The 27,338-nt window shown below is 51.9% G+C and overlaps 1 protein-coding gene across 6 annotated transcripts; it reads left to right on the top strand.

Moving 5' to 3' along the window:
- Positions 1 to 1,947: 1,947 nt before the first annotated feature.
- On the top strand, positions 1,948 to 25,929 carry TEF (TEF transcription factor, PAR bZIP family member). Of its 6 annotated transcripts, none has more exons than XM_058568280.1 (5): positions 1,948 to 2,110; positions 16,284 to 16,601; positions 20,900 to 21,120; positions 22,298 to 22,456; positions 24,512 to 25,928. In XM_058568280.1, exons 1-5 carry the CDS (start codon positions 2,008 to 2,010, stop codon positions 24,638 to 24,640), a joined length of 930 nt encoding a protein of 309 aa, XP_058424263.1. In that variant the 5' UTR covers positions 1,948 to 2,007; the 3' UTR covers positions 24,641 to 25,928. The 6 variants fall into 6 exon arrangements, with proteins under 6 accessions (XP_058424263.1, XP_058424266.1, XP_058424261.1 ...); XM_058568278.1 differs by lacking the exon at positions 1,948 to 2,110 and adding an exon at positions 12,396 to 12,605 and having other exon boundaries at positions 16,269 to 16,601; positions 24,512 to 25,929; XM_058568279.1 differs by lacking the exon at positions 1,948 to 2,110 and adding an exon at positions 12,397 to 12,605.
- Positions 25,930 to 27,338: the final 1,409 nt, after the last annotated feature.

Genomic DNA, 27,338 nt, shown 5'->3' with positions numbered 1-27,338 from the left:
GTAGGCCAGTCTTGCACACAAGAGGGTTCCTGGGCCGAGGAATGGTTAATGCACCAGCCCAGCCTCAGTCAGCCCCAGACTGCAAGTTACAGGTCCACTCAAGGCTGCCTGCACACCAGGCCCACCGCACCCCTACCCCTGGGGTCCAGAGGCAAAGGGCACTGGAAGGATAAATAAGAAACCAGATGTGTTATGAGGAAGGGGAATGGGGAGAGGGGACAGGGATAGGTAGAAGTGACATTTCTAAAGTATATCTTTATCAAAAGTTTGGAGCTTTGAGCCATATATGGTTTTTTGTATTCTAAATTGAAATTAATTTTTAATTAATTTGAGGAAAGAACATGGTTTGGAGTGGGCTATTAGGGAGGAAGGGAGGGTAATTAGAGGACAAGCTAGGCTATTGGGAAGGGGAGGGGCCAGAAGGGGTTTCTAGAGTGTTTTTTTTTTCTTTTTTTTTTGTGAGGAAGATCAGCCCTGAGCTAACATCTGCCAATCCTTTTTTTTTTTTTTTTTGCTGAGGAAGACTGGCCCTGGGCTAACATCCGTACCCATCTTCCTCCACTTTATATGGGACCCCGCCGCAGCATGGCTTGACAAGCGGTGCATCGGTGCGCGCCCGGGATCCGAACCAGCGAACCCCGGGCCGCCTCAGCAGAGCGCACGCACTTAATGGCTTGTGCCACCGGGCCGGCCGCTTTGGAGTATTTTTGATTCTGTGCAAAACAGAATTTTGGAAAGCAGCGAAAGACTACATAGAAATCAGCTACAGTGCAGGGAACCAAATGCTTATTGCATCCAACCTGGAGCATCAGAGACATAGAATGAGAGCTGAAAGGAACCTCAGAGGTCACAACATTCAGTTGTTTTGGAACTGAGACCCAGAAGAGCTGCACAGCTTGTTCAAGATCCCACATTGGTGTGTGGCAGAACTGAGAGCCTGACAGCCCCCCGGCCAAGTCTGATGTTGGTCTTCGGTGGGGGGTGACATGCAGAAGCTTGGCTTCAACCACACGTTCAAGTGGCCTGGGGACCACAGAGGCCAGTGTCCTGGTGAGAGGGCCAGGGAGGGGACTACCGCAAACAGCCAATTGCCACAAAAGTCCCCAGGACAGGCTGGGAAGCAGGACATCCTCCAAGACAAGCCTGAGCCAGGTTTTCGGAGCCGCCCCCTTTCAGGGGTGCCTGATCTGCCTGCCCTCCCAGCATTTGTCTGCTGGGCACCCACCTCTTCCCCCTTCCCCAGAAGACCAAAGGAACCCCAGGCTGCATGCAGGTTGTGTCACTCCCCTTAGGAGAGCAGGCTTCAGGCTCTGCAGGTGGTATAAAGCCCCAATTAATGCATACCACATGCACGCCCGCGTGCCTTGCAGGGCACATGTGCATAGTATATAGACATCAGCATCAAAACATGCCAACAACCCCTTGAGGCTCACAGGCTCGCAAGTGAATGCGTGATGCCCCTCACGTGCCTGGGTGTGCCAACACGGAGTATATATCCTTTGTACCGAGCTGCCTGGGGTGCCGGGATCTCAGGTCCCAGCCCAAGCTGGTTTCCTGGAGGGCCCTGCTCTCTGCTGCGCCTGGCCTCTAGGGTTCCTCCACTGAGCGTGCCTGAGTGTGCAGTGCACGCTCACTGTGGGCATGGAGCCATCTCACTGTTCTCACCTGGCAGGCCCCAGTTATGGCTCCCAGCCTGGTGGAGAACTTCCCTTTGCAAAGTTAGATAACAGGCTGGGCTCTCTGTCAGAGGATTGGCGCAGCGGCTCCACGTGCTGCCGCTGGCACAGCGCCAGGTCCGCCCTGCCAGGCAGTGGGAAGGGAAGGCCTGGCTGCAGCCTGAGCTGGCAGGTGGCCGAGCTGGGGGTGGACGGGCGGGCCGGGGCCTGGGCTGCCCATTGGCTGCCTCAGGCTCCCGCCCCGCCTGCCTCCAGAGCCTGCGGTTCCCCAGCCAGCTCCTGCCTCTCCAGCTGCTTCTAAACTCCTGGAGCAAGCACGTCCTGCAGGGCCATGTCTAGCTGTGACCGGATCGGAGTGGCCCCTGCCATGGACATGCCTGAGGTCCTCAAGTCCCTGCTGGAGCACTCTCTGCCGTGGCCAGAGAAGAGGACAGGTAGGAATGGAGGTGGCCTGCATTAGCTGGCTGCCCAGGTGCACAAGGGGTGGGGGTAGCCACACGCATGGTGGCAGGACAGGCATCTCTGAGCTAGGGAGGGTCCCCAGCAGGGGTCTGCCCTTGGCCCCTTCTTGGGCAGGAGGAAGGGCTGGGGTGCAAAGGGACATGGTGGGGAGTGCCACTGCAACTCATGGGTGGCCTCCTCGGCTGGCTACCTTTGGGAAGCCATGGCCAGCATGTGGCCGCTGACAGGTGCTGTGCTCACGTGGGACAAGGACAGGAGAGGGCCCTGCTGAGAGAATGCACTGACTGCTGAGTGCTTATTAAGTTCTCTCCCTCTGCATGTTGGGGCAGCAGGGGACCAGCAGAGACTGGAGATTCAGGCAGGCAGGAAGCCCCGGTGTCTGGAGAAGAGGCTCTCCTCCGCACGCCTGCTTCAGCTCCCGCTCGTTGGAGGGCTGAACCCAGGGATGGGATGGAAGCTGTTATGTAACATGACCACAGGCTCGAAGCCCCGGTTCCTAGGATACCATGGGCAAACACGGGGTGAGGGAGCCGGCGGAGGAGGGCGTGGACCGAGGGGCAGAGCCAGCAGCCAGCACCAGGTGTCTCCCAAGGCCTGCCTGAGAAACCCAAGGCCACAGCTCACTTTGGGGGCTGGCCTGCTCAGAGTACTCCCTCCTGAAAAATATTTCTCCAAATCTCTTCTGTTCTAAGATGTCAGGGGCTCACACCGAAGTCCTCATTGCTCAGACTCCACAGGGGCCTTTAAAGGAGCCCAGCTGGCCTCTGCTGCTGGAGTCTGACTTAGGAGCCCTGGTGTCCCCTCAGGGGACCTTTCTCAGGCCTCTCCCTCATCCTGCTGTGCTGGCACCTGATATATCTCATCGTCAGAGCCCCAGTTGTCCCTGCAGGACTTCCTGCCACAGCACTCCGCCCATTCCCAAACTCTGGAGCCTGAGGACAGATGCCACAGCCCCTGCCCTCTTTCTCACTCCTCAGGGAGCTAGGCTCAGGGAATGGGGGGCAGTAGGCTCGTGGAGACTGCCCAAGGGAGGAAGGTGGCTCCCAGAGCTCAGGGCAGGGTCCCCATTGGTTCTCACGGAGACCACACCCTGAGACCACACCCTGCGGTCTCGAATGCTGGGGCAGTCAGGCTCCCTCAGAGGCGGGCACCACAGAAGGAGTTTCCATGCCCTTCTAGCACTCAGGACCCCTGCTGCTCACCAGGAGAAGCCCCTCTCTTCGGGGAAACCCTCAGCTCAGCCTGGCGGATGAGCCACAGCTGACCTTTCCTTGCCATCTCTGAACGGCCTATGTGGGTGGGTGAAGCTGGAAGTCCTTCCAAAAGCTAGAAGTAGCGCGTTCCTTTCTCGGTCCAGGCCCCCAGGGCAGGTAGGTGCCTGCACAGGGAGCGGCGGGGCTGCTGGCGACTCCGCAGGCCCAGCTCCCGGCGGGGCAGGGAAGAGTTCTCAGGGGTGACTCAGGGCACTGCTCCTCAGACAAGGATAACAAGGTCTTTGAAGTGTGGTAGCAGCTGCGGGTCGCTGGCTCCCAGCTGGCCCACAGAGCCCTGCGACAGCTGGAAAGTCCCCGTCGCTCACTGTGGATGGGCAAAGTCGGGGCCCAGCGCTGAGGGGACTTGCCCAAGGTCTCAGCAGAGCTTTGCCAAGGGATGGTGCATTGGCTGGTCTGGTGTGCTGGGTTGGTCCAAGAGGCGTGGACCAAAGTCTCAGGCCACCTCCTATCACTTCTCCATGTGGCGCCTCCCTGAGGGTCAGGAGCATGAGGCCCGGAGGGACTGACAGAGGCCAATGAGTAGATAAAATGAGAGGATGAAGGTTGAAGAGCCAAAAAGATCAGTGCACCCCACAAAGACCTCACTCACGTTACTGCCCCCAACCCGCAATCACCACTTTCCAAAGCTCCCAGACTTTCCAAATCTTTTATAAAAATAAAAGCATCTACCTGAAAAGCAATAGACTTCAGTGAAAGGAGAATGCACACACTGCATGAACTAGAATTTCCAGAAGTCATGTAGCAAGTACTTTAAAAGTTCTTGTTGAAGCAGCTTCTCCCTCCGTGTCCCACCACTCTGGCTTCAGACCTCAGTGTGAGGACCCAGCTGCCCGAGAAGGGCCTGCCCTCAGGATTGCCCACCCTTTGCTCTGGCGGGAAAGGGGCAGGTTTCTCCCTGGGGGATGGAAACCCATTTACAAACCCTCCACTTTCTGCAGCCCAGTGACTGTGCTTCAGCACATGTTTAGGTCACGGGCGGAGCATGTCTTGGGTCCAGCGTGAGGGAATTTCAAAGGAGAGCCGTGCAGTGTGTGAGAAATTCCAGGTGTGCGCTCACTAGACGGTTCTCCTCGCAGCCTCTCACCCTATTTTCTAATTCAAAGACACTCCCTGAGTCCCGCCCTTGGGGCCCTCCCCCTCTTGCTGCCCTGGCCCTCCCACCCCAGCCTGCACAGACCCCCACCTCTTTCCTGCTCCTGGCTGAGCAGACTTGCTCTAGCAGAGCTGACCAGCCTCAAGCCTCCCTTGGCTTCAGGTTAAAACAACCACCTGCTGGCCCCTCACTCTGGGCCACCAGTCCGACCAACTTTCCTGAGGGCAAAAAAATCCATGTCCAGCAAAAGGGTGGGTCTGTACTCCAAACCCTGACTCAGTTTCCTCTTTGTCTCTGGGCCCTGATCCCTAAGGACTATTCTTCCTGTTTCCATTCCTGCCCATTCTCTAAAGGATCCTCTGCCAAGAGGCAATTCTGTTCCAGACTGCTCACTCTCTCTTTCTCCAGCTTCTGGAAAGACCCTGATCTCTAAACCATACTGTTAGCTCTTTACACCCTATCCCTCCCTCACCCCCTGGGGCCTCGGCTATACTCAGAGGCTGGTCCCCCATCTTCCTGCCGGCTTTGGTCACTCAGGCCTCTTTTTCAGGGAGCCATGGAGCTGAAAACACACCCAGAGGTTGAACAAGTCCTTCACTTTGGGCTGGGGAGGCAGAGTCCCCGCCTCGGGAGCTCCTAACTACAGTCACCTGTGGGCCACCCCACAGGGGATCCCTGGCATGCCCCTCTCTCTCCATCCCCAACCTGTAAACGGGAAAAAGAAGACCTGCTTCACAGGCTTATTGCCAGGATTAAATATTATCCCACGTGAAAGTGTTTGCAAACTGTGAAATGCCAAACTGTTTTCTCTGTGAAAGGCAAAGAGCAGCTGGGCCTGGCATTATGCTTCTTCCACCAGCATCACATTTGCAATCTGACCCTCATTCCCTTCTTTCCACTCCTCTTCCCGTGGATATTCTCCTTGAAAGAACTGAATGTTGCAAGTTCGCCCGAGCATACACAGGGCTGTCTCTGCGTGTTGAGGTTCTTGGGGGCATGGTGCTACCAGCCCTGCACCAAACAGGACAGCCCAGCTGGGCTGGCCGGAGAAAGGGCTGAATGATAACAGGCCGGATCTCAGTGGGACTTGCCAGGGCAGAGGCAGGGGTGCAGAGGAGGGGTCTGGGTATCCTCCTCTTGGAGGACTGAAGTAACCAGGCCAAGACGGTGGACTCAATGCAGCCTGGGCTGTCCTGAGCTTGGTTGCCTCCACGCCCAGCCTGGGGAAACCAGAGCAAAACGAGAAATCGAGAAGTTTGCTTTAAGGGAAGAGGAGGGGCAGGGGCCTTCTATGTGCTGGACGTGTTAGCTCCTCTAATCCTTACTTCCCCCTTCTAAATGGTGAGAAAATGCACTCAGAGAGACGGGCTACCCTCCGGGCCAGTGTGTGGGCCAGCCTCTCCCTTCACTCCCACCTTAAGGGCTCACAGCCTCCTTCTCTACCTGTCCCCCTGCACCCATCAGAGAAATGTGAGAAATTCATTCTCACCAAGTCCCAGAAACTGACAGCAGTGTCCGGGAGTGCCCCTTCCAGATGGCTTTGCATCTTTATGGGCCTGACCCAAGGCCAGACTGCTAAAGGAATGAATCTTGGTGCTAACAGCACTGTTTCTTGAGTGTGTGCTGGAATCGTGGTAAGTGCTTTGACATCACCATCTCTGAAATGGCTTTGCAAGGGAGGTATGATCATCTGTTCTACAGATGAGGAGGCTGACGCGTAGAGACAGGAAGGCCACGCAGTTGTCCACGGGTACCAATCCAGCTCCCGCTTCCAGGCTCATCCCTACCCACAGGATTCCCCGGGGTCTCTGAAACCATATCTCAGGGCAGTACCTCCTCAGTCCTCCAGTCATGCCTCATTTGCTTACTGAGTGCTTGCTACACTTGAGGCACAGGGGTGAATGGGACAGACACTGACCCGGTGCCTGGCATTTGCACTCCAGTGGGGAGAGACAGACAGCAATCAGGAGGGTCAGGGCCACCCCGTGCCTTAGCAGTTAGGTGCGCGCGCTCCTCTACTGGTGGCCCGGGTTCGGATCCCGGGCGCACACCGACGCACCGCTTGTCCGGCCATGCTGAGGCCGCGTCCCACATACAGCAACTAGAAGGATGTGCAACTATGACGTACAGCTATCTACTGGGGCTTTGGGGAAAAAAAAAGGAGGAGGATTGGCAATAGATGTTAGCTCAGAGCCAGTCTTCCTCAGCAAAAAGTGGAGGATTAGCATGGGTGTTAGCTCAGGGCTGATCTTCCTCACAAAAAAAAAATTAAAAAAGGGTCAGGGCCAGCCTCTCGGCAGGGGGTGGTGACGGGTGACATCTGAACCCAGGCCCGGAGGGTGGGGAAGAGTCAGCTACACCAAGAACTTTCAGGCTGAGGGAAGAGCACCTGCAAAGGCACTTTCCTGGGGCAAGAAAGACACGTGTGTCGGAGGAACAAAAGGCTCTTGTGGCTGCAGGAGGTGAGCAAGGGGCAGAGAAGCAAGAGGCGAGGTTGGAGCGCCCCAAAAGGGGGAGAGCCTGCAGGGCCTTGAAGGCCATAAAGAAGAGGGAGGCTGTTATCTCACCGCCTGCAAGGCCCCACTCACCCCCACTAGTCTCAGAGAAGTGGCAGGTGGGGAGGAATGAGGTACTCCCAGAACAACCCCAGATGGAGTTATAGTAAGAGTTAACTAGGGGCCGGCCCCGTGGCTTAGTGGTTAAGTGCACGCGCTCCACTGCTGGCAGCCCGGGTTTGGATCCTGGGCGCGCACCGACGCACCACTTCTCCCGCCATGCTGAGGCCGCGTCCCACATACAGCAACTAGAAGGATGTGCAGCTATGACATACAACTATCTACTGGGGCTTTGGGGGAAAAAATAAATAAATAAATAAAATTATTTTAAAAAAAAAAGTAAGAGTTAACTTCATTTGAGCACTTGCTAGGCACCAAGTGCTGTTCTCAGCAGTGTGCCTGAATTGACTCCTTTACTTCTCAGGCACAGAGCGGTTAAGTAACTTGCCCAAGGTCACACAGGAAGTAGTCAAAGCAGGAATCAGACCCAAAGGGGCTGGCTTCAGAGCCCACACCCTACCACTGCACCACCAACATGGCTTCCACTTGGAGAACCCTGGCTGTCAGGCAGTGGCTGTTGAGACGTGGCAGAGGCTGGAGGTGAGGGTTTCTCTCTGGAAATGACTTTGGGGGCAGCTCTCCAACTGTAATCCGAACCCTGGGAGTGGACAAAATGCAAGTCAAACAGGAAACTAATACTCTTGAGACTATTGAGATGGGCAAGAGTTAGTGAAGAGCCTCTACCCACCACTTCTCCCCTAGAACACACCAAGACCAAGGTGCAAACCACCACCCAGAACTGCGCAGCCACAGGTATGTGGGCTCGAAAAGAGGCATTTGTTGGCATGGCTCGTGCTGGCGGACTTACCACAAGGACGGCTCATGTTTGTTACTCCAGGTTCGATTGTGAATCAGACACAATGACTTATTTACTGTTAATAACGTTCCCAATATATATGACTTGGCTCTGAAAGGTTTTGTTAACCCTCCTACCAGCACCAACAACAAAGCGAGCCAACAAATATTTACTGAGTTACTACCCTTGAACAGAGCTTTGTGCTCTCCCGCACTGGGTACTGGCAAAGCACATGGATAACTGGGCTTTGTCAGAGCTCACTGGAAGCCTTCTCAGCACCTGGCTCTCACACACACCAGGCTCATGTCACATTTTTCAGTAAGTCAGGAGACAGAGTGATACTCTCCTGCTAGATGCAGACTATGTAGCCAAAGAGATCATTTTGGGGTATCTGCCAAAGGCTCCCACGCTGGAGTTTCTGAACCTCAAGTTGAAGTGATAATACCCCCAATGGGTCTAATGGCTTAATGAAATACTCTTATTCTGCATGTGCTCAGTTGAATTAAGTTTTAACTTGGGTGGACTAGCAGGTTTCTGGAACCTCAAGAGCAGAATTTAAGGCCAGTGCAGCTCTGGAAAACGGACGTTTCACATCCCGGCTCTGCAGTAGCTTGGATTCTATAACCCACCCTCAACCCTACAGCCTCGTCCCCACACCAGAAATAATTCCACTCCTGACCCAACACAACCTGAATAAAGGGAAAGGTGGAAGCCCACCCACTCCATGCCTTATTTTTTTTTTTTTTTTAAAGATTTTATTTATTTATTTTTCCCCCCAAAGCCCCAGTAGATAGTTGTATGTCATAGCTGCACATCCTTCTAGTTGCTGTGTGTGGGACGCAGCCTCACCATGGCCGGAGAAGCGGTGCGTCGGTGCGCGCCCGGGATCCGAACCTGGGCCGCCAGCAGGGGAGCGCACACACTTAACCGCTAAGCCATGGGGCTGGCCCTTTTTTTTAATACAAAGTGTTTTATTTTTATTTTTATTTTTTTTGTAAGGAAGATCAGCCCTGAGCTAACATCCGTGCTAATCCTCCTCTTTTTTTTGCTGAGGAAGACTGGCTCTGAGCTAACATCTATTGCCAATCCTCCTCCTTTTTTTCCCCCCAAAGCCCCAGTAGATAGTTGTATGTCATAGCTGCACATCCTTCTAGTTGCTGTACGTGGGACACGGCCTCAGCATGGCAGTGCGTTGGTGCGCGCCTGGGATCCGAACCTGCGCCGCCAGCAGCAGAGCGTGTGCACTCAACTGCTAAGCCACGGGGCTGGCTCCTCCATCCCTTATTATACTCTTCACGCTGGCACTTGACATCACTTCCCACACTTAATCCTCACAAGCACTTTGTGAGGTAAGCATACCATCTCTGTTTCCAAGAGAAAAATAACTGAGGTTTAGGCAGGATAAGTCACTTGCCCAAGGCCACGTGGCTGGGCAGCTGCTGACGAGAGATTCCATGCAGGCCTGGCTCCTAAGCCCACAAAGGCACCGCTGCCCCAAGACCACGATTCCCTCAAGAAGTGGCTGCATTGAAACCCTATTACTATAGAACACTAATGGACCACTTCATAGCTTTACAGTCTTAACCACATAATAACATGTTCTTTTTATGAAGTTCATTTCTTTGTAGGGCTCACAAACACTGTGGAAATTAGCTAATTCTCACAACCTTCATTCCTCCACTAAGAGAAAGGGGAGGGCATCTGTTATTCCCACTTTACTGACAGGAGGTGGAGTCAGAGAGAGGCTGCTATGGCTCTTCTCAGGTCAGCTGGAGAAGGAAGACGAGAACATAACAGCCCCTGCCTCCAGGATGGTGCTGTTGAATGCTGCCAGTCAGCAATGTAGCTCACCACTCAGCTTGCAAGTAAGCACGAGAGAGAACATGTTTGCAATGTTTCTGCAGTGTTTGTGACACACCGTTTACCCTGTGGTTATCCAGGGAAAACACCCTCTTTGGGGAGTGTCAGTACATGAACAGAGAACTAAATCAAAACTAAGTTTTGAAGCCCTAACCTGCTTGCCTGTTAGGTTAGTTGCTCCAGGCTAGGTGATGAATGGAGACGGCATTATCCATTTCGGATAACTGTAGCTTAAAAAAGAAACCTAAATCTTTACTCCCTCTTACTACATCCCACCTTTGTCATAAACAAATGTTATAACTTTCCACTGTTATGTTACCATAAATCTTCCTCCAAAACCTTGAGAATCGTTTTTTCTCCCCTTCAATAACGTCACATTAGCCATGAAAATATACATTTAACTCTAATCCAACAAGTCTCTCCATGGCCAAATTAGCAATTTTTAAAAAAGTGTCATACATTGTTTTAATCAATTTCCTTGGACTGTCCTTTGAAATGTTTCTAAAAACTTCTAGGTCAGTTTCTCCTAAAGATATCTTAGTTTAGCCACATATAGAATTCCTACTAACAACACCTCTGCAACACAAAATATTTTCTGTATACAATTTAGTATTTCCACTAAATTGAGAGTGACCCAGGCACTATTCTAGCCCCTGGGATAATGGATACACCAAGCAGTGGATTTGTGCCCATCAGTTTTAGTAAAATTATAAAAACTACCATTTGTTGCAGGTCTGCAATTGTGCATTTGACATGCATTGGCTTACGGAAACCTCACAAGGCAGATCCTGCCCACCTTCATTTGACATATAAGGAAAAGAGACCTGGAGAAGGGAAGCAACTGGCTGGAGGTATCAGAGTCAGAAAGTGAATGAAACATAACGAGTGTGGCAGTAAGAATTTGAATTCTGGAGTCAGACTCCATCACCCTGCCCCAACCACCACCGAAAGTCCCTTCAAACCTCTTGCTTTGCAGGCCTGCTCAAGGGCACAACTGCTTTTTCCTCCTCAATCCCAGCAAAATTCTGATTGCATCAGCTCAATAACTTTCAGCTAGCTGGGTAGTGCCCACATGCACCCATCCCATGAGCCAAGGATTGCCTTCTACCATTGCCCCAGCCCCACACTGGAAGGCCCTGAGCCACTGGCAGGACACAGGACTAACAAGCAGAAGTCCTCACCCTCAGGGAGGTTAGGCAGGGAGAGTCTAGTATTGCTTGGGTTCAAAGCGGAGTGACATTTGTGCAGTAAAGAGGTACAAAGGTCTGGGCGCTGTTTTGGAGCAGCTTCCTGTAACGTCTCCACAGTTGTGTATCCCCTCACATTTTACGTGTTTACGTGTTTCCTGGGGAACTCCTAGGGAGTATTTATATTTAAGAGAAGAGGTGGTTCTCCCACAAAATGTGTAATCACTACCCTGTGTAGTTTTTTTTTCCCCCTAGGAAAAGGAAAGGAAGGTCATAGGAACAAAATTTTAGGGCTATTTAGGACTAGAGATTAACTAGCCCAACCTCTTTATTTTATGGATAAGAAAACAGGCTCAAGGGAAGCAACTGGACTTTCCCAAGGTCACAAGCAAGTAAGTGGGAGGACGGAAACGTGTCCCTGACCCTGGCTCAGGGCTGGGCCTTTTCTCCCCACCCTGGGGCCTCAAGAATGCTCCCTCCACGCCGGTGTTTATCGAGCCGCCACAGCCGCACCACAAACCCGGGATCATTGGGGAACCCGACACCCCCTTCAGCGGCGGCCAAGCTCGTCCGGCCATCCCTGTCCGCGGTCCTGCCCTCAGCCAACCTCTTGATCACGGGGAAGGCGGGATGTCGGGCTGGGCTCTGCGTCCCCGTCCCACGGCCAGGGGCAGAGTCCCCGGAGCAACAAGGCCCGCCTCCCCCCGCCTCCCCCCGCCTCCCCCCGCCTCCCCCCGCCTCCCCTTCCCTTCGCAGCCCCGCACGTGCTGCGCCTCGTGCACCGCCCCGGGCCCCGCCCCCGCCCCCGCCCCCCATTGGCTATTCCGCGCCCCTTCCCCATGCTACTGGACTCGGCTGCGGCTCCACGTGACCCGCGGGGGGCCGGCCGCGCGGCCCGAGCGGGCTCACTGATAGGCTCCCCTGGCCGGCCAGGCCGCGCCCAGCCCCGCCTCCGTACAGCGGCGCGTCCGGAAGGTGGAGGGATTGGGATGAGAGGGAAGGAAGAGCGGTTGCGGTGGTGCGGGACGAGGGCGGGCGCTATGAAGAGGGAGGCGAAGACGAAACTACCGGTGGAAGGGAAGGGGCTGCCGCCGAGAAGGGCCCATGACACAGACTCCAGCAGGCGCCAATCAGGTGACGTAGGGGCGGGCGGGGCGGGGCCTGCGGCGTTGCGCCTCACTTGGCCCCGCACGTGTCTCGTTTACCCCGGCGGCCTAACCAATCACGGCCCGGAAGGCTGCGCCGGCCCCTCGCGCAGGGTGGCCCAATCCAAGGCCGCGGTCCGGGGACGCTGGCCTGGCCTCATGAATAATTAATATGCCAGAGCCGGTCCGCAGGCGGGGTAGAGATGGAGGGAGGCGGGGGTGCCGCTGGGCGCCTGCGCAGTAGCTGCCCGTGTCGGCAGCTGCGGCTGGTCGCACGGCTCCGGCCCATCTCAGGGGCCGGGCGGGGGAGGCCAGGCGCGCGAGCAGAGCGCGGGGCACGATGTCCGACGCGGGCGGCGGAAAGAAGCCGCCTGTGGAGCCGCAGGCGGGACCAGGTCCGGGGCCGGGGCGCGCAGCTGGGGAAAGGGGCCTGCCGGGCTCCTTCCCTCTGGTCCTGAAGAAGCTGATGGAGAACCCCCCGCGCGAGGCGCGCCTCGGTGAGGGGAGGGGGTCCGTGTGCGCCCGGGGGCGGGGTTTCGGCAGGGGCGGGGCCTTGTGAGGGCGAGGGCGGGGCCGGGGTTGGAGGTCAGGGTGAAGCGGTCCAGCGGAGGGGGATGGGGCCAGGGATAACGAGGGGCCTGGAGGACGACGCAAGGGGGTTGGGAAGAGAAGGTCGGGGGCGAGTTGAGAGAGGTTGGGGCAGATGGGGGTTGGCGGGAAGGGTCGGGAGGGAGAGGGTGGGTTGGGGTCGCTGTGAGGAGGCTCATTGGGCAACCCCGAGCGCGCGCGCGCGGGGCGTGTAGCGGTTACTGGGGAGGCTGATGGGGGTCGCAGCAGCCCCTTAAATGACGCTCCAGGACGCCTTCTCTGGGGTCGCCTGCGTCAGTTTACTTGGAATGCTTGTTTAAAATGCTGGTTCCTGGGCCCCACCGTTCACTCACCAAATCTGTGGCCCCTGGGACAGAAATCTGCATTTTAAGGAGCACCCCGCCCCACCTCCGTGATTCTAAAGTCCACTAAAGTTTGAGGTGCGCTGATATACCACAGCGAATTGTCTTTGTATATGGCGTTCCCCCCTCCTGCGAGGAGGACCTGTCTTCATCCCCGCGTGTGAGTATCCCCAACTACTAGGTACACACTGGAGATTTTCTGGAAATGTGCCTCAGGGCTGCTGCTGACGTGGAGGAGGGGTGTCAGGAGAAGGGATGCGAGGCGCCTTCTGAGTGGGAGATTAGGGGAAGGCAGGTAGAGGGATAAGGGTTAGAATGAAGCCATTGAGGCCCTTCACCTGCTTATTTGAGGCTGACCCTAGACTTTGGGGCCACAGTGGCAGGGCTGGGCTTTATCTTGTTTCCTAGGCCGCAAAGGTCCCTGGGGCCTATGTGGAAAGCAGGTTTGGCCTTGTTTTTTGGCCTGGGAACGTGAGGTTCAGCGAGCAGCAGGAGTGCCACCTATGGTGGGGTTTTAGGTGCGCTGAAGTATGCTATCAGCCTGAGACCTTTGAATTTCCAAGAACCATCAGTGTAGTTCAGAGATTTGGGAAGGAATAGGCCTTCTGTGAATTACCTGTCTTGGGGGCCCAGCCCAGTGGCTTATCGGTTAAGTGCGCGCGCTCCGCTGCTGGAGGCCCTGGTTCGGATCCCGGGCGCGCACCAACACACCGCTTCTCTGGCCATGCTGAGGCCGAGTCCCACATACAGCAACTAGAAGGATGTGCAGCTATGACATATGACTATCTACTGGGGCTTTGGGGAAAAAAAGGAGGAGGAGTGGCAATAGATGTTCGCTCAGAGCCGGTCTTCCTCAGCAAAAAGAGGAGGATTAGCATGGATGTTAGCTCAGGGCTGATCTTCCTCACAAAAAAATAAATAAATAAATAACCTGTCTTGGGGAATTAATTTTCTTTTTAAAAATGCCATTTGTCTTCCTTTCCTGGATGTGTTCTGAGGCTCTCATCTCTGTGGCTGTCACTGTTGGGTTATAAATAGCTTTAGCACATCAGGTGAGGCCAGGCTCTCTCCTCCTGCTTCAGGACCTCATGTGCACAGACTCTTTTGTTTGTTTTTAAGGCAATGCTTTGTTTCAAATCTGGGGCTGCGATAAGCTGCCGGGACAGGTGTACACATCTGTCAGGTTCTTGTTCAGGATTACCAGATAATAGCTATCCCTAGCCATAATTATATCTTACATTTGCAGAATACTCACAAAGCACTTTGACAGAATCTTATTTTATTTACTCATCCACAGCAATCCTATTGGGTATTATCCCCACTTCCCAGATGAGGAAAGCTGAGGCTCAGAGAGGTGAGGATGCTTCCTCAAGGTCACATAGCTAGGCCTTACAAGTCTTAGTCTGGTGCTCTTTACTGTATCACTGGCAGCCACTGATGTTAATCCCTGTGACCTGAGTGATGGGCCTAGTCCTTTATCATATCTTACAATTAAAACTCCATCTTATAAACACACTGATTAAAAATATCCTCAATTGCTTAGGCCAGGCAAAATCTGGACTTTATTGTTACTTGTCCTTCAGTATGGCTGTTTTTCTGTCTCCTCCCTCCTTTGATCCCCATGACCCCACCCAACATGGATCACAGTCATTTCTGAAAAGAATGTAGAGTTGAAATCTCAGGGGAAGAGAATAGGGAGGCCATCTGGCCCACTCAGCCCACCAAAGCTTGGCTTTCTTACTTCCCATTTGGTTTTAAACCAAAGCCTGGTACAGAAGGCAGTTGCAAGAATTCACGTTAATTCGTATTAGAAGCTGTGACCAAATTCTCTTTGTCAAAACCTCCACCTGCTTAATTCACTTCATGTGTCCATTTTTATTGGACCAACAGTTTGCTTTTTAGCCGTCTGTGGTGTAGGATTCCATGCGTGACTGGTTTATTTCCAACATAATCATATTTGATTTCTCTTTTTCACTTCAGAATCCAGAGTTCAAAGTTGTCTCCCTCAATTTGAAAATCCATTATGAACTTGTCATGATTTTATCTCCCGCTTCCCTGATTAGCCTCTCTGTCACTTTGATTTCCTTCCAGCCTTGTCACATTTCTGTCTTGTCTTTTTTTCTTAATTTGCCTTTTCTTGCATATCCACATGCATAACTTTTGACTGAGACAATTAGGCGGGATCCGGTCCCCCAGTAATTTATTAGTTTTGCTTTGAATGGGAGCAAGCTTTCTTCTTCAGCTCCACTCCTCTGCTTCTTCCCAGAAACCCCGCCTTCAGTATTGTCTGCTTATTCAGGGATAGAAGTCTCTTGAAATGGTTGCTCTGAAGAAGGTCCTGAAAAGACAGCTCCAGGCCTTCTCTGTCTGATAAACCTAAAGGGAGTCTGTTTGCAAACCCAGTGGTCTTCATTCAGTATACACATGGTCCCATGGCCGATGTCTGCCTGCTCGTGTATTGGCCCTGGAGATCTAGAAATGAATCAGACACGGTCCCTGCCCTCACCAAGCTCTCAGTCATAATGAATGCCTGCCGTGTGCCAGGAGCTCTACAAGACACTTTCAAATCTTATCTCTAGTCTTTTTTTTTTTTTATGGTCCTACAATTCCATTTATTTGTATTTGTTACAAATAGACTTAATGTTCAAAATGACATCGTTATCTCTAATCTTCAAAGAGGCAGGGTTATCCTTATTTACGGTGGAGGACACTGAGGCTGGGAGAGGTTAGAACATGGCTAAGTCACAAATCACAGCTGGTGGGTGGCAGAGCCAGGATTCAAGCCCTAGGCTGGGTTGCTGTGGAAAAGCATAGCTGGAGGGGACAGGACAGGAGAACACAAAAGTTCTTGGCCTGAGGAATCAGCCCTTTCTTAAGATATTGCTAAAATACCAGGAAGGGCCAGAAACTCCATTTGTTTCCTATAGCCTCTCTCCTGCAGATGCTAATCCCACAGCCCATTCTCAATTAACCCTGGGACCACATCAGGCCTCAGAGCTTGTGGTGAGCATTCTGGGAAGCCCAGGCACAGGTGAGCGCATGCTCCATCTCTAAAGGAGACCAGTGGGCCTGGTTCAAGCTCCAGGTTATAACTGGAGAACAGAGTTGGCTCTTGAGATGCATGGGATGGATCAGGACTCTGAGAGAGATGGGTCAGCCGTGTGAGGCTCCTGGGATTGAGTTACCCTCTTGTGTGGTGTCTTATCACAGATTTTGTGTGTGCAGATAAGGAAAAGGGGAAGGAAAAGCTGGAGGAGGACGAGGCCGCAGCAGCCAGCACCATGGCCGTCTCAGCCTCCCTCATGCCACCCATCTGGGACAAGACCATTCCCTATGATGGCGAGTCTTTCCACCTGGAGTACATGGATCTGGACGAGTTCCTGCTGGAGAATGGCATCCCTGCCGGCCCCACCCACCTGGCCCAGAACCTGCTGCTGCCTGTGGCTGAGCTAGAAGGGAAGGAGTCGGCCAGCTCTTCCACGGCGTCCCCACCATCCTCCTCCACCGCCGTCTTTCAGCCCTCTGAAACTGTGTCCAGCACAGGTTGGTGACGGGCCTTTGGGCAGGGCCACCTGTCTCATCCAGGGAAGTCCACTTCCCACTGAGGGCTACTTGTGTCCACACACACCCAGTGAGCCCCTTCTCTCGGGAGGTCCTGGTGGCCTGTGGTGTGGAGAAACCCTCTGCTCCCCACCCTTCAGCACAGTCCCCTGAGGCTGGAGATAAAAATAGCCGTCACATCAGTGGCAGCCGGAGCCTTTCTGTTGGTTGGTGTGCTGCTGATGGTCAGGACAGTGGAGCCAGCCCTTCCAGTCTGAGGCCTCGCAGGATGGAAATCCCATTCTGCATTTCCTCAACACTGCTCTTTACCCCGGTGTGCACTTTGCCACAGATTATTGGGAAGCTCAGGGAATAATAATAATGATAATAGCAGTTCACGTTTATTTAGCACTTACTCTGTGCCAGGCGTTAACCCTTAATCCTCACAAGAATCTTATGGGATTGATACTATAATCCTGGTTTTATAGGTGAGGAACCTGAGTGGTAACTTTCCCGAGGTCCCATAGCTGGTAGGTAGTGGATGCAGCACTTGAACCCAAGATGTCTGACTCTGTAGCCAGGTACTGCTTAGGCACTGGCATGAAGAAGGCATTCTCGCTGCCAGGACAAACATCGTCTTTAGGTTCCTTCTTCATCCTCTTGTCCTTGTTCTGTTTTACCTCTGGGGGTTGGCTGGTTAGTTGGTTTTCGTGCTCCTTGGACATGAACCCACCAGAAGAGGCATGGCCCCTGTTTCAGGGGCTACCCAAAGCTTTCTGCAGGCTCAGTTAGAGGCATACAGGCTGATGGCTCCTGGGAAGGACCCAGGAACTCGTATGGAACCCAGGGAACCCACACCCAAGGAATTCTCAGGCTCTATTTTTATTTATTTTTTTACAGAAAAATTTTCAAATAACAAAAGAGACACTATAATGAACCTCTATGTAACCATCACCCAGCTTCCATAATTCTTAGCTCATAACTGGTCTTGTTTTTTATAACCTCATCTATTCATCTCACCTGATTATTTTCAATCAAATCCTAGACATTATATCAATTCATCCATAAATATTTCAATATGTGTGTAAAATATAAGGATTCTTTTAAAAAACATAACAAGGGCCGGCCCCGTGGCTTAGCGGTTAAGCGTGCTCCGCTGCTGGTGGCCCGGGTTCGGATCCCGGGCGCGTACTGATGCACCGCTTCTCCAGCCATGCTGAGGCCACGTCCCACATACAGCAACTAGAAGGACGTGCAGCTATGACATACAACTATCTACTGGGGCTTTGGGGGGAAAATAAATAAATAAATAAATAAATAAATAAATAAATAAAAAACAACAAAAATACCAGTTTTACATCTGAAATTGACAATAAATCCATCAACATTCAAATTTCCAAAAAGTCTGTTTTACAGTTTGTTTGAATCAAGATCCAAAGAAGACCCACACATTTCATTTAGTTAAGTCTCTTAAATTTCTTATAATCTATATAGTCCCCTCTCCTTTTTTTTTCTTTGCAATTTATTTTTTGAAGAAACTGAATTATTTGTCCTGTAGATTTTTGCTCATGCTGGATTTTTCTGACTATATCCCTGTAGTGCCATTTAACTGTTAATCTGCCCCTCATTTTTTTCCCTATAAACTGGTTAGAGCTAGAGGCTTCAGCTGATTCCAGCCAAATTCTTGTTTGCAGGCAGCTTATTTTTGTGCTGGTCAGGTTGTCCTAGAAGGCTGTGTGGGTAGGGGACAGAGCTGGAAATGAGCCCCCATCTTGTACCTTAGGCCACCTAGGTGGCATTTGCCTTTGATTTTGTTTTTAAGTATGCTTTCTTAATGAAGAATGGCATACAGAAGTGCCCATATCATAAGTATACAGCTCGATGAATCTTCACGAAGTGAGCCCACCCATGTAACTACCACCCAAATCAGGATCTAGAACACTGGTGGTATCCCAGAAGTGCCTGGTGACCCCACTCAGTCATTACTCCCCAAGGTAATCAGTGTCCTTATTTCCATCACCAAAGATTCATTTTGTTTGTAGTTGAACATTTTATAAATGGAATTGTATAGTATGTCCTCTTTTTTGTTTTTAACTATTATAAGTTAATTACATCTATACTTTCACATTTATAGCTTCCTATAGCTAGCTTTATAGTACACATGTAAATTATGTGGGCATCAGAATCACTTTACACTAACAAAATAGATTTACTTTACACTTTACAAAATAGAACATACTTATGGAATACTCCTGTGACAGAGAGGAAAACCGCAGTGCAGATGGAGTAAGATTTATGATGAAGAATTGTACACATGGTAGAAGTGAAAGTAGAATTCCCCCTGTTAATTTTTCAGTTCCTTCTGTAGAAGAGACATAAGTAGTATGTATTCTTTTGTGTCTAGCGTTTTTCCTCAGCTTTGTTTGTGAGAATCATCCATGTTGTTGCCTGTAGCAGTAGTTTGCTCATTTCATTGCTGAATGGTATTCCATCGTGTGACACACCACAGTTTATCCATTCCACAGCTGACGGACATGGGAGGTGTTTCTAGTTCTGGGTTATGCATAGTACTGCCGTGATCATTTGTGTGCCTGTCTTTTGGTAAAGACATATGCATTTCTGTTAGGTGTTTACCGAGGAGTAGAATGGCTGGTCATCGGACACGCATCAGCTTTTGTAGATACTGCCAGATAGTGTACAAAGTGGTTGGAGCCATTTACACTCCCAGCAGCAGAGTATGGGAGTTCTAGTTGTTGGCCTTTGGTATCTTGGCTATTTGTTTTGCAAATGTAGAGTTTGGCAGCCCCAGTATTCCTACAATTACCACATTGGTCCCTGGTCATTCACTCCTCTGACACTCAGCCCTCTTTGTAATTAACCCCCTCTAATAGGATATACAATGTGTTTATGTGCATGATCTGGTTAAAACCTAAGTCTGATCACGTCACACTGCTCAGAACCCTCCAGTGGCTTCTCCCGTCTCAGGATAAAAGTCAAAATCAGTGGCACTATTGACGTTTGGACCAGATAATTTTTTGTTGGGGTTGGGGGAGGGACTGTCTTGTGCATTATAGGATGTTTAGCAGCATCCTTGGCTTCTAGATGCTGGTAGGACACCCCCACCCCATCCTTACATGGGCAAATGTCCCCTGTAGGATAAAATCTTTCCCTATTGAGAACCATTGCTTTATTGGGATTAAAGGCCCTGTATTTTCTGTTTTGGACCTGTCCTGTTACTCTTCCTCTCCTTCATTCACTTCTGCTACATTGGCCTCCTTTGCTATTGCTTGAACATACCAAGTGCACTTAATTTCCACTCTTTCTGAGATGTTCTTCTCCCAAATATCAACATGGCATCTAACACTTTTATAGATATTTTTAATTTATCTTATGTAATGTCAGCTTTCCCCGCTAGAATCACATTCCATGAAGGCAGGGATTTTACTTGTTTTGTTCACTGCTTGGTCTTTTCCAGGACAGGACCTGGCATATGGTAGGTGTTCAATAGATATCTACTGACTGACTGACTATTTTGTGTACTCCTACCAGTAGCATTAAACGAGTAGGCCAGAGGTATAGTTGTTTTTGTATCTTATCTCTAATAACACACAACCTTTGAATTCTGAAAGTGCCTTTAATCCAATGTCTACTATAAAGGGGCAGCCAGGTGGGGCGGAGGTGAACAAGGATTCAAAATCGGCCAGACCCAGACTCAAATTTTAGTTCAGTCACTTACCCTCTGTGTGACCCTGGAAAAACCATGTCGTCTCTCTGAGCCTTAGTTTCCTCATCGGTAAAATAAGGTTAACACCCATCTCCTTTTCAGAGTTGTCATAAGACTACATGAGCACAGTGACTGCTTTGTCTCAAGGGATTCAAAAATGGAAGCCGTTTTGTTATTCAGTCTGTGTCCCTAACCTATTATAGTTCAAGGAGAGATTCAGCTGTTTCTCATTACTTGAGAACTTGAAACCACAGGAAGTTAAGGGGGTATAATGATTTAATGTTTTGCTTAACATTTCTGAGGGGAAAAGAACAATTGGGAAATCCTGTCTTTTTCAAGGGCCTCTGTTTCCTTTTGAGCATTTTGTTCCTAAAGGGAAGAATTCTTTCCTCGTTTGTGTTGTTGAATTGAATCACGTATGCCAGTGTGGCTTGGGGGCTGGTGCTGTTTTGGTTTTCCTTCCTTCCAAGTGGCAGTGGCTTGTGCAACCTTGGGATTCAAGCAGGTGTCTGGGTGTGGGATGTGTCTTTGCTGTCCAGTGGGCTGCTTCGGGACCGCCTGCCTCTGTGTCTTTCAGAATCCTCCCTGGAGAAGGAAAGGGAGACACCCAGTCCCATCGACCCCAACTGCGTGGAGGTGGATGTGAACTTCAACCCGGACCCTGCTGACCTGGTCCTCTCCAGCGTGCCGGGCGGGGAGCTCTTCAACCCTCGGAAGCACAAGTTCGCAGAGGAGGACCTGAAGCCCCAGCCCATGATCAAAAAGGCCAAGAAGGTCTTTGTCCCCGATGAGCAGAAGGTAACCTGGTATCTGTTATAAGTGAAGGTACAGCGTTAGTTCAAGAGCCAAGGGGCTGTGCTTTCTCCCGTTTGGTTTTATCTGGAGGACCCTCCCTCCTTGGGGACCCCCTTTAGAAAGGCATGCATTCAGAGCAAAGAGCTGTATCCTGCAGCAATTGGTAGAAAGAAAGGGAGTCAGGTGGCATTTGGCCCCATCGTGACTCCCTGTAGCTTCTCTTTCGTTACCGCCACCAGCCGTGTAGATGTTCCCAGCTCCCTGGCTCTAGCCCAGCCTTCGGGCAAGAGCTCATCAGGCCGCAGGAACTGGGGTTGGACAGGACCTCACTTTGAAGGACAAAAGATAGTTGTATGTTGCCATCCCCAGGGACAAGCAAGCAGCTTTCAAGCTGATGGTTTTGTAGGAACTGGGGGAGTGGGGAGAGGAGGGTTTTGCAGTTTTTCCATCCTCTCCTACAAAAAACGCACAGGAAGGACTTTTCATCCAAGCTTTGGAGTCAGGCAGACCTGGATTCAAACCCCACTTTGCCACCTAGACCTAGCTGGGCCTCAGGTTCCTCATCTGTACAATTGGAATAACCATACTTGTCTCTCAGGAGGTTTCTGAGGCTTTTAATAATAATGACGGTGAAAATGGGAAACATTTATGTGGTCTTTCCCAGAGGCCAGGCACTGTTATAAGCACCTTATACATACTGACTCATTTAATTCTCCTGCAACTCGGCGAGTTAGTTGTTATCCCCCTTGTAAAGATGAGGGACCTCAGACACAGAAGTTAAGGACCTCGCGTGGTTTCACTGCTTGTAAGTGGCAGAGCTGAGATTTGAACTCGGGGGACTGGACCCGGGGTGCAGGCCCTTAGCCACAACCAGAATGCCTAAAAGAGGCAAGGGTGTAGCCAGTGCTTCATGTTAGAGCAACGCAGAGCAGGCCACAGTGAGTGCAGTCCCGTTCCCTCCACCACATAGCTACTGGAGGCCTTTGTTCCTCAGCCCGCTTCCCTGGGGAAAGGGCAGGGCCCCTTAGTATCCTTGGCACATGCAACTCCTCCCTGGGGTCCCTGCTTTCGTTCTTGCTACACCTATGCGTTACAAGGGGAATCTGGGGTAAGGAGTGCTGGCAGGAGGTTGGGTTCCTTTGTGGGGAAGGAGAGACCCACAGAGGACACTTGCCTACAGGACGAAAAGTACTGGACGAGACGCAAGAAGAACAATGTGGCAGCCAAACGGTCCCGGGATGCCCGGCGCCTGAAGGAGAACCAGATCACCATCCGTGCAGCCTTCCTGGAGAAGGAGAACACGGCCCTGCGGACGGAGGTGGCCGAGCTACGCAAGGAGGTGGGCAAGTGCAAGACCATCGTGTCCAAGTATGAGACCAAGTACGGGCCCTTGTAACCCGTGCCCCCACCCGGGTGGTGCGGCCTGCACCTCAGACCTCTGCCTGGGGGCCCCCTGAAACCCCACCCGCGTGGAGACTTATGACTCGTCACGGGCAAATGGCGGCGCACCTGCTCCAGGAGCGTTCACGTTTAAGCTTCATTATCACATGGCCAGTGCACGTGGCGACTTCTCTGGGGGGCCAGCCTCCTCACTGGCGGGGTGAGAGAATCTATGTAGACGGGTGAATCAGCCTTAGTTTCTATTCTTGGATGTCCCGGTTGAATCGGAAGGGGACCTCTGGAGTACAGATCTCCTCTCACAGGGCGCTCAGGCTTCCCTGATTCCCCCTCATCTCCAGCCTGGGCCTCGAGGCCTGTCTCTGCAGAGTGAGTCGTGACCATTGTCACCCTTACGTCTTCTCAGGTAGCAGGGCGCATTTCCAGGCGGGGTGTCTGTCATCCACCTCACCCTCCCCAGAAGGTCTTTGAGAGAAACACCTGTTCCCATCTTCCTCAGAGGTGGACAGACGCACCAGCTGCTGCATGGTGTCTGTGTGGGTGCCAGGCCACAGGAGCGGGGTTTCTGCAAAGCCTGGGATGGGTTGGGTCTGGGGCCTGCGGCACAAGTGCCCCCAACCATTCTTAGCTCCCACACCCCTTTTCTCTTGTGGCTCTGAGCCTGGATGGCTCTCTCTGCTTCATCTGCCATGGAGGAGAGACTGCCAGGGCGTCCGGCCTCTGAGCCCTGATTACAGGGCAGAGGGAGACCTTTTCCATCTCCTCTTCTCCAGGTCACTCATGAAGGCCACCTGAATTTTGTTTGTCCCACTAGACTGGGCCTCTGAGCCTGCTATTTCTTTTCACCCAGTGACCAATCTCAAATCTTGGATTCAAAAGGAAAACCCCCCCTCGTCTAGGAAGCTTAACTTCCTGGAGCCAGGATGCACCTTCCACCTGGTGTTTAGAAGTCTGGCCTCCACAACCACCTTCCACTGTGGGCGGACAGCTGGGGCATGTTTCTCGAGAAACTCCATTTTTTCTTGCTCTGCTGTCCGACGTGGGCCAGACCAAGAATCTGCTCTCCCTGAAAGCAGAAGAGGGCTTCCCAGTTCTTGCTTCAGGATCCCTCCTCCGTGTGAGCTGCCTGGAGGGCGACAGCCGGGCAGGACACCTGGTCTGGGGTCGCCAGGGTTGAAGCACAACTCTTACGGAATAGCAGGCTCTTGGGACATTTATACAGGCTAGAGTCCCCTCAATCTGGGTCTCAGGACGTGGGCCACTCACACAAGCCTGGCCGTAGTGTGGTGTGGAGGGGTCCTCACAGCCGTGGCTTCACTACTCAAAGCTGCTCCTTTCTCTTGTGTCTGGTTGGACTCATCCTTTTCCTCTGCCCAGAAGATTAAGTGAGGAAATCTGTGGAACCTTCTGCTTATTGTGGTCAGCTGGGGCACCTGAAGATGGGTATATTTATTTGCTCAGGGCGGGAAGCCTGTGGTAAAGAGGGGTCAGAGGTGACGGGTGCACTTTGTCATGCTTACCACTGGCTTTATTTAAAGTGGTGGCTCTGAGTCCCGGGCCCAAACTCCTAAAGACTTTTCCTAACAGATGTTAAGACCAGGGGCAGCCATCCACTGGCTGTGGACCACACACCAGGGGAATGCCACGGCCCTCCAGGACCTGCACACCTGCCTCTCCGGGGGCCTTGACAAGGGTCCGTGAGGCCAAGGGAGGTCACTCCTTCCCTCTAGGCCCCTGACTTTTACTTTGTGGTTCTATAAAAACCATGTTCACATTTTTCACTCTTGTAATCACAAAAGGGCAGTTGCATCCAGCATGTCAGTGTCCTGCCCCGGGCAGCTTGCCCGCCCGGGCACTCTCCCTCTGGTCTGGCTACCCACCAGGAGGGCAGTTCTCATTTTGTTATTGGTAGAAGAGCCTCCAGCTTCAAAGCTCTTCATTTTCTTTGGCCAGAAAATGTATGGTTTGTGTTTCTTTGTTTTTTTTTTTTTTAAAGGATGGACATTTAATCTCTGGATGGCGTCCATGTTCCGACCCCAGCGGGTGGGATGATGGCCTGATGTCTCTCCTCTTTGTCCCACCTTCTGCCTGTTCAGTGCCCTCCCCTTCCTCCCCCGCAAGGTAGTGGGTGTCTGTTTCCTTCCCAAAGCGATTCCTTGGAAAGAATGTGGTTGCTGGCCTCTTAGAGAAGAGCCCCTTTGAGTCAGGAGCCTGGCAGGGACAAGAAGATGTCCATGGAGGTTGACATTTTGGGGAAAAGGAGTGCTCAGGTAAGCGTGTCTCCTTCCCAGACCTAAGAATTGAGTCCTTGCAGAAAGAGAGGCTTGGTGCCTGCTCAGTTTCCGTCATGGAATTGGGAATCTCCTTGACTCCCTCCTGGACCCTCTCCATCTTGGGGCTGACAGCCAAAGACTGAGACTCCCGTGCTCAGGTCTTTGACATCCTCTAAGAAGCACTGGAGGCTAGAGAAGCCAGTGTAAACGGCTTTCCATGGGTTTGCGATGGGCTGGGAAGCACCATCCCTTCCTGAGCGCCCTGTCTTTAGCTTCACAGCAGCCTCATTGCAACCTCAGAACAGACAAATCATGGATGAGCTAGAATGTTGCAAGAATATACATGTAATAAATGTACATCTAGATATAGAAGTAGATAGAGAGGGAGAGCTTTCAAAATGGCCAGCAGCCTTGTGGAGGACCTGGGTAACTTACTCTTGGCCAAAGGAAAGGGTTTGCCTGTCTGAGTCCTGAGGTTGGGGAAGGCACTTAGCGGCGAACCTTGACTCTGGGTAACCATCACCCTGCTGAGGGGGGCTGCTCGCTCCCTGGGTGGGCAGCTCCTGCAGTCCTCCAGCCTGAGGCGGGGTGGCAGGCATGGGAGCCAGCAGAGGAGGGCCCCTTTGTGCTGGGCAGCTCTCCATCCAGGGCCCTGGGAGCTCTGCTCCGCGTAACACAAAGGGCTGAGAGCCCCTGGTTTTCATGGCAAAGCCCCACCCCAGAGCTCCTTCAACATCTGTTAATTAAGTGCAATAAATTTTTCTAGAAAATGGCAAAGATGACTTCCAGGTGGATATTGCTATCTTACGGTGTTGGGGATGCCAGAACACCACTTGGTTTTATTTTTCTAACTGCATGTGATGTGATGGAGTGTGTGGGGCTCTGCATCCTCCCCTGGGAGCTGGCATTCCAGCAGGCCCCTCTCTCCTTTACCTTTGTTGGAGGAAGGAGGCCAAGAGAACATCCCTTCTTCCCAGCTGGAGAGGGAGAAGCAGACCGTAGCCCATTGGCCTTATGTGCGTGTGTGCGTGCGAGTGTGTCACTGCTGGTGGGCCGGAGTGATGTGGTGGGAGGGAAGCCGGGAATGTATCCTTTTCGAAACAAAATTAAATATTTTGAGATGAGAATTGTGGGGCTGTCTTTTCTGTCTTCCTCCCCGCTTCCCGGTTTCCTTTACCTGCTTTTTGGCTTGAGGGGCGTCCCAGGCACCCCTGCATCACCAGCCCGGCACCCTTGGCCAAATCACTGAACCACTCTGTGCCTCAGTTTCCTCATCTGTCAGATAGAAGTGATTCCTGCCGGCTTACCTCACAGTTTATTGAGGAAGGACAAATATCAGACCAAAAGCAGTTTGAATGGATAAAAGTGCTGTACAACACTGGTAGAAAGACAGGACTGCTCATGAAAAATGTTCCCAAACAGGGAACACATGATGGCAACTATGTAAAAAAAGAAGAAAGTACAAAGATGGGATGAGGTGGGTCCTGGTGGTGGGATTCTAGGGCTTTTCCTTTTCTCGTTTTGCCAAATTTTCTGTCTGTGGCCGTGAGACCTTCTCCATTAAGAGACAGGTTTGGGGGCCGGCCTGGTGTCATAGTGGTTAAGTTCGCACGCTCCGCTTTGGTGGCCCAGGGTTCACAGGTTTGGATCCCCAGTGCAGACCTACACACTGCTCATCAAGCCATGCTGTGGCAGTGTCCCATATACAAATAGAAGAAGATGGGCATAGATTGGCAATGGATGTTAGCTCATGGCCAATCTTCCTCACAAAAACAAGCAAACCTGTCATTCAAGAATAAAGGTGAAATAAAAAAATAAAAAAAAAAAGAGGTTTGTACACAGGGGTGCAGCTACTGGCAGGGCACTGATCACTAATCAGTGGCATTACTGATTCATTCAGCCTGGGCATCCCCAGCTCCCAGCCCAGGGCTTTCATCCGGGGGGGTGGGGGCGGAATAGGGTGTACCACCCTTGGCGATGCTGCTGCAAACCCCCGCACTTCCCCAGCTCCACCCTCTCCCCACGCTTCTCCCTCCACTCCCTCTGTACCAGAGCTGGTGGTGCCTGCTTCGTCAAGAGGCCTGGGGCTGCCCTTTTACAGCCAAGACTGCTCCATCCTGCCTCCCCACGCTGCATGTTGTCAGTGCTCAGGGTCCCTGTGGCTTGAGGGACCAGGAACCGTTTGTAATTTTGTTTCTAAGGGGGAAAACATGCGTTTGGAGTTTGGAGACAAGCTGGCAAGGTGGACTTTTTTATAATTTTATTTATTTATTTATTTTTCCCCCAAAGCCCCAGTAGATAGTTGTATGTGATAGCTGCACATCCTTTCAGTTGTTGTATGTGGGACGCGGCCTCAGCATGGCGGGAGAAGCGGTGTGTCAGTGCGCGCCCGGGATCCAAACCTGGGCTGCCAGCAGCAGAGCGTGCACACTTAACCACTAAGCCACGGGGCCGGCCCGAGGTGGACTTTTTTAAATGGCCATTTTACAAATCAACACTGAGGCTCAGAAAAGCAGAATGATATGCCTCAAATCACGGCAGCAGAGCTAA

Source organism: Diceros bicornis, chromosome 25 (genome assembly GCF_020826845.1).
Source record: "Diceros bicornis minor isolate mBicDic1 chromosome 25, mDicBic1.mat.cur, whole genome shotgun sequence".
NCBI lineage: Eukaryota > Metazoa > Chordata > Mammalia > Perissodactyla > Rhinocerotidae > Diceros > Diceros bicornis.
Note: the sequence above shows the minus strand (reverse complement) of the source record. Positions and strands in the feature narration are given on the sequence as shown.

What these genes read in the sequence shown, in the direction of transcription:
- TEF (XM_058568278.1), top strand. Translation starts at nt 12,449, where the DNA reads ATGTCCGACGCGGGCGGCGGAAAGAAGCCGCCTGTGGAGCCGCAGGCG. An exon ending in CCCGCGCGAGGCGCGCCTCG is followed by an intron (nt 12,606 to 16,268) that starts GTGAGGGGAGGG and finishes GTCTTATCACAG; the next exon opens with ATTTTGTGTGTGCAGATAAG. An exon ending in TGGCCGAGCTACGCAAGGAG is followed by an intron (nt 22,457 to 24,511) that starts GTGGGCAAGTGC and finishes TTTTTTTTAAAG; the next exon opens with GATGGACATTTAATCTCTGG.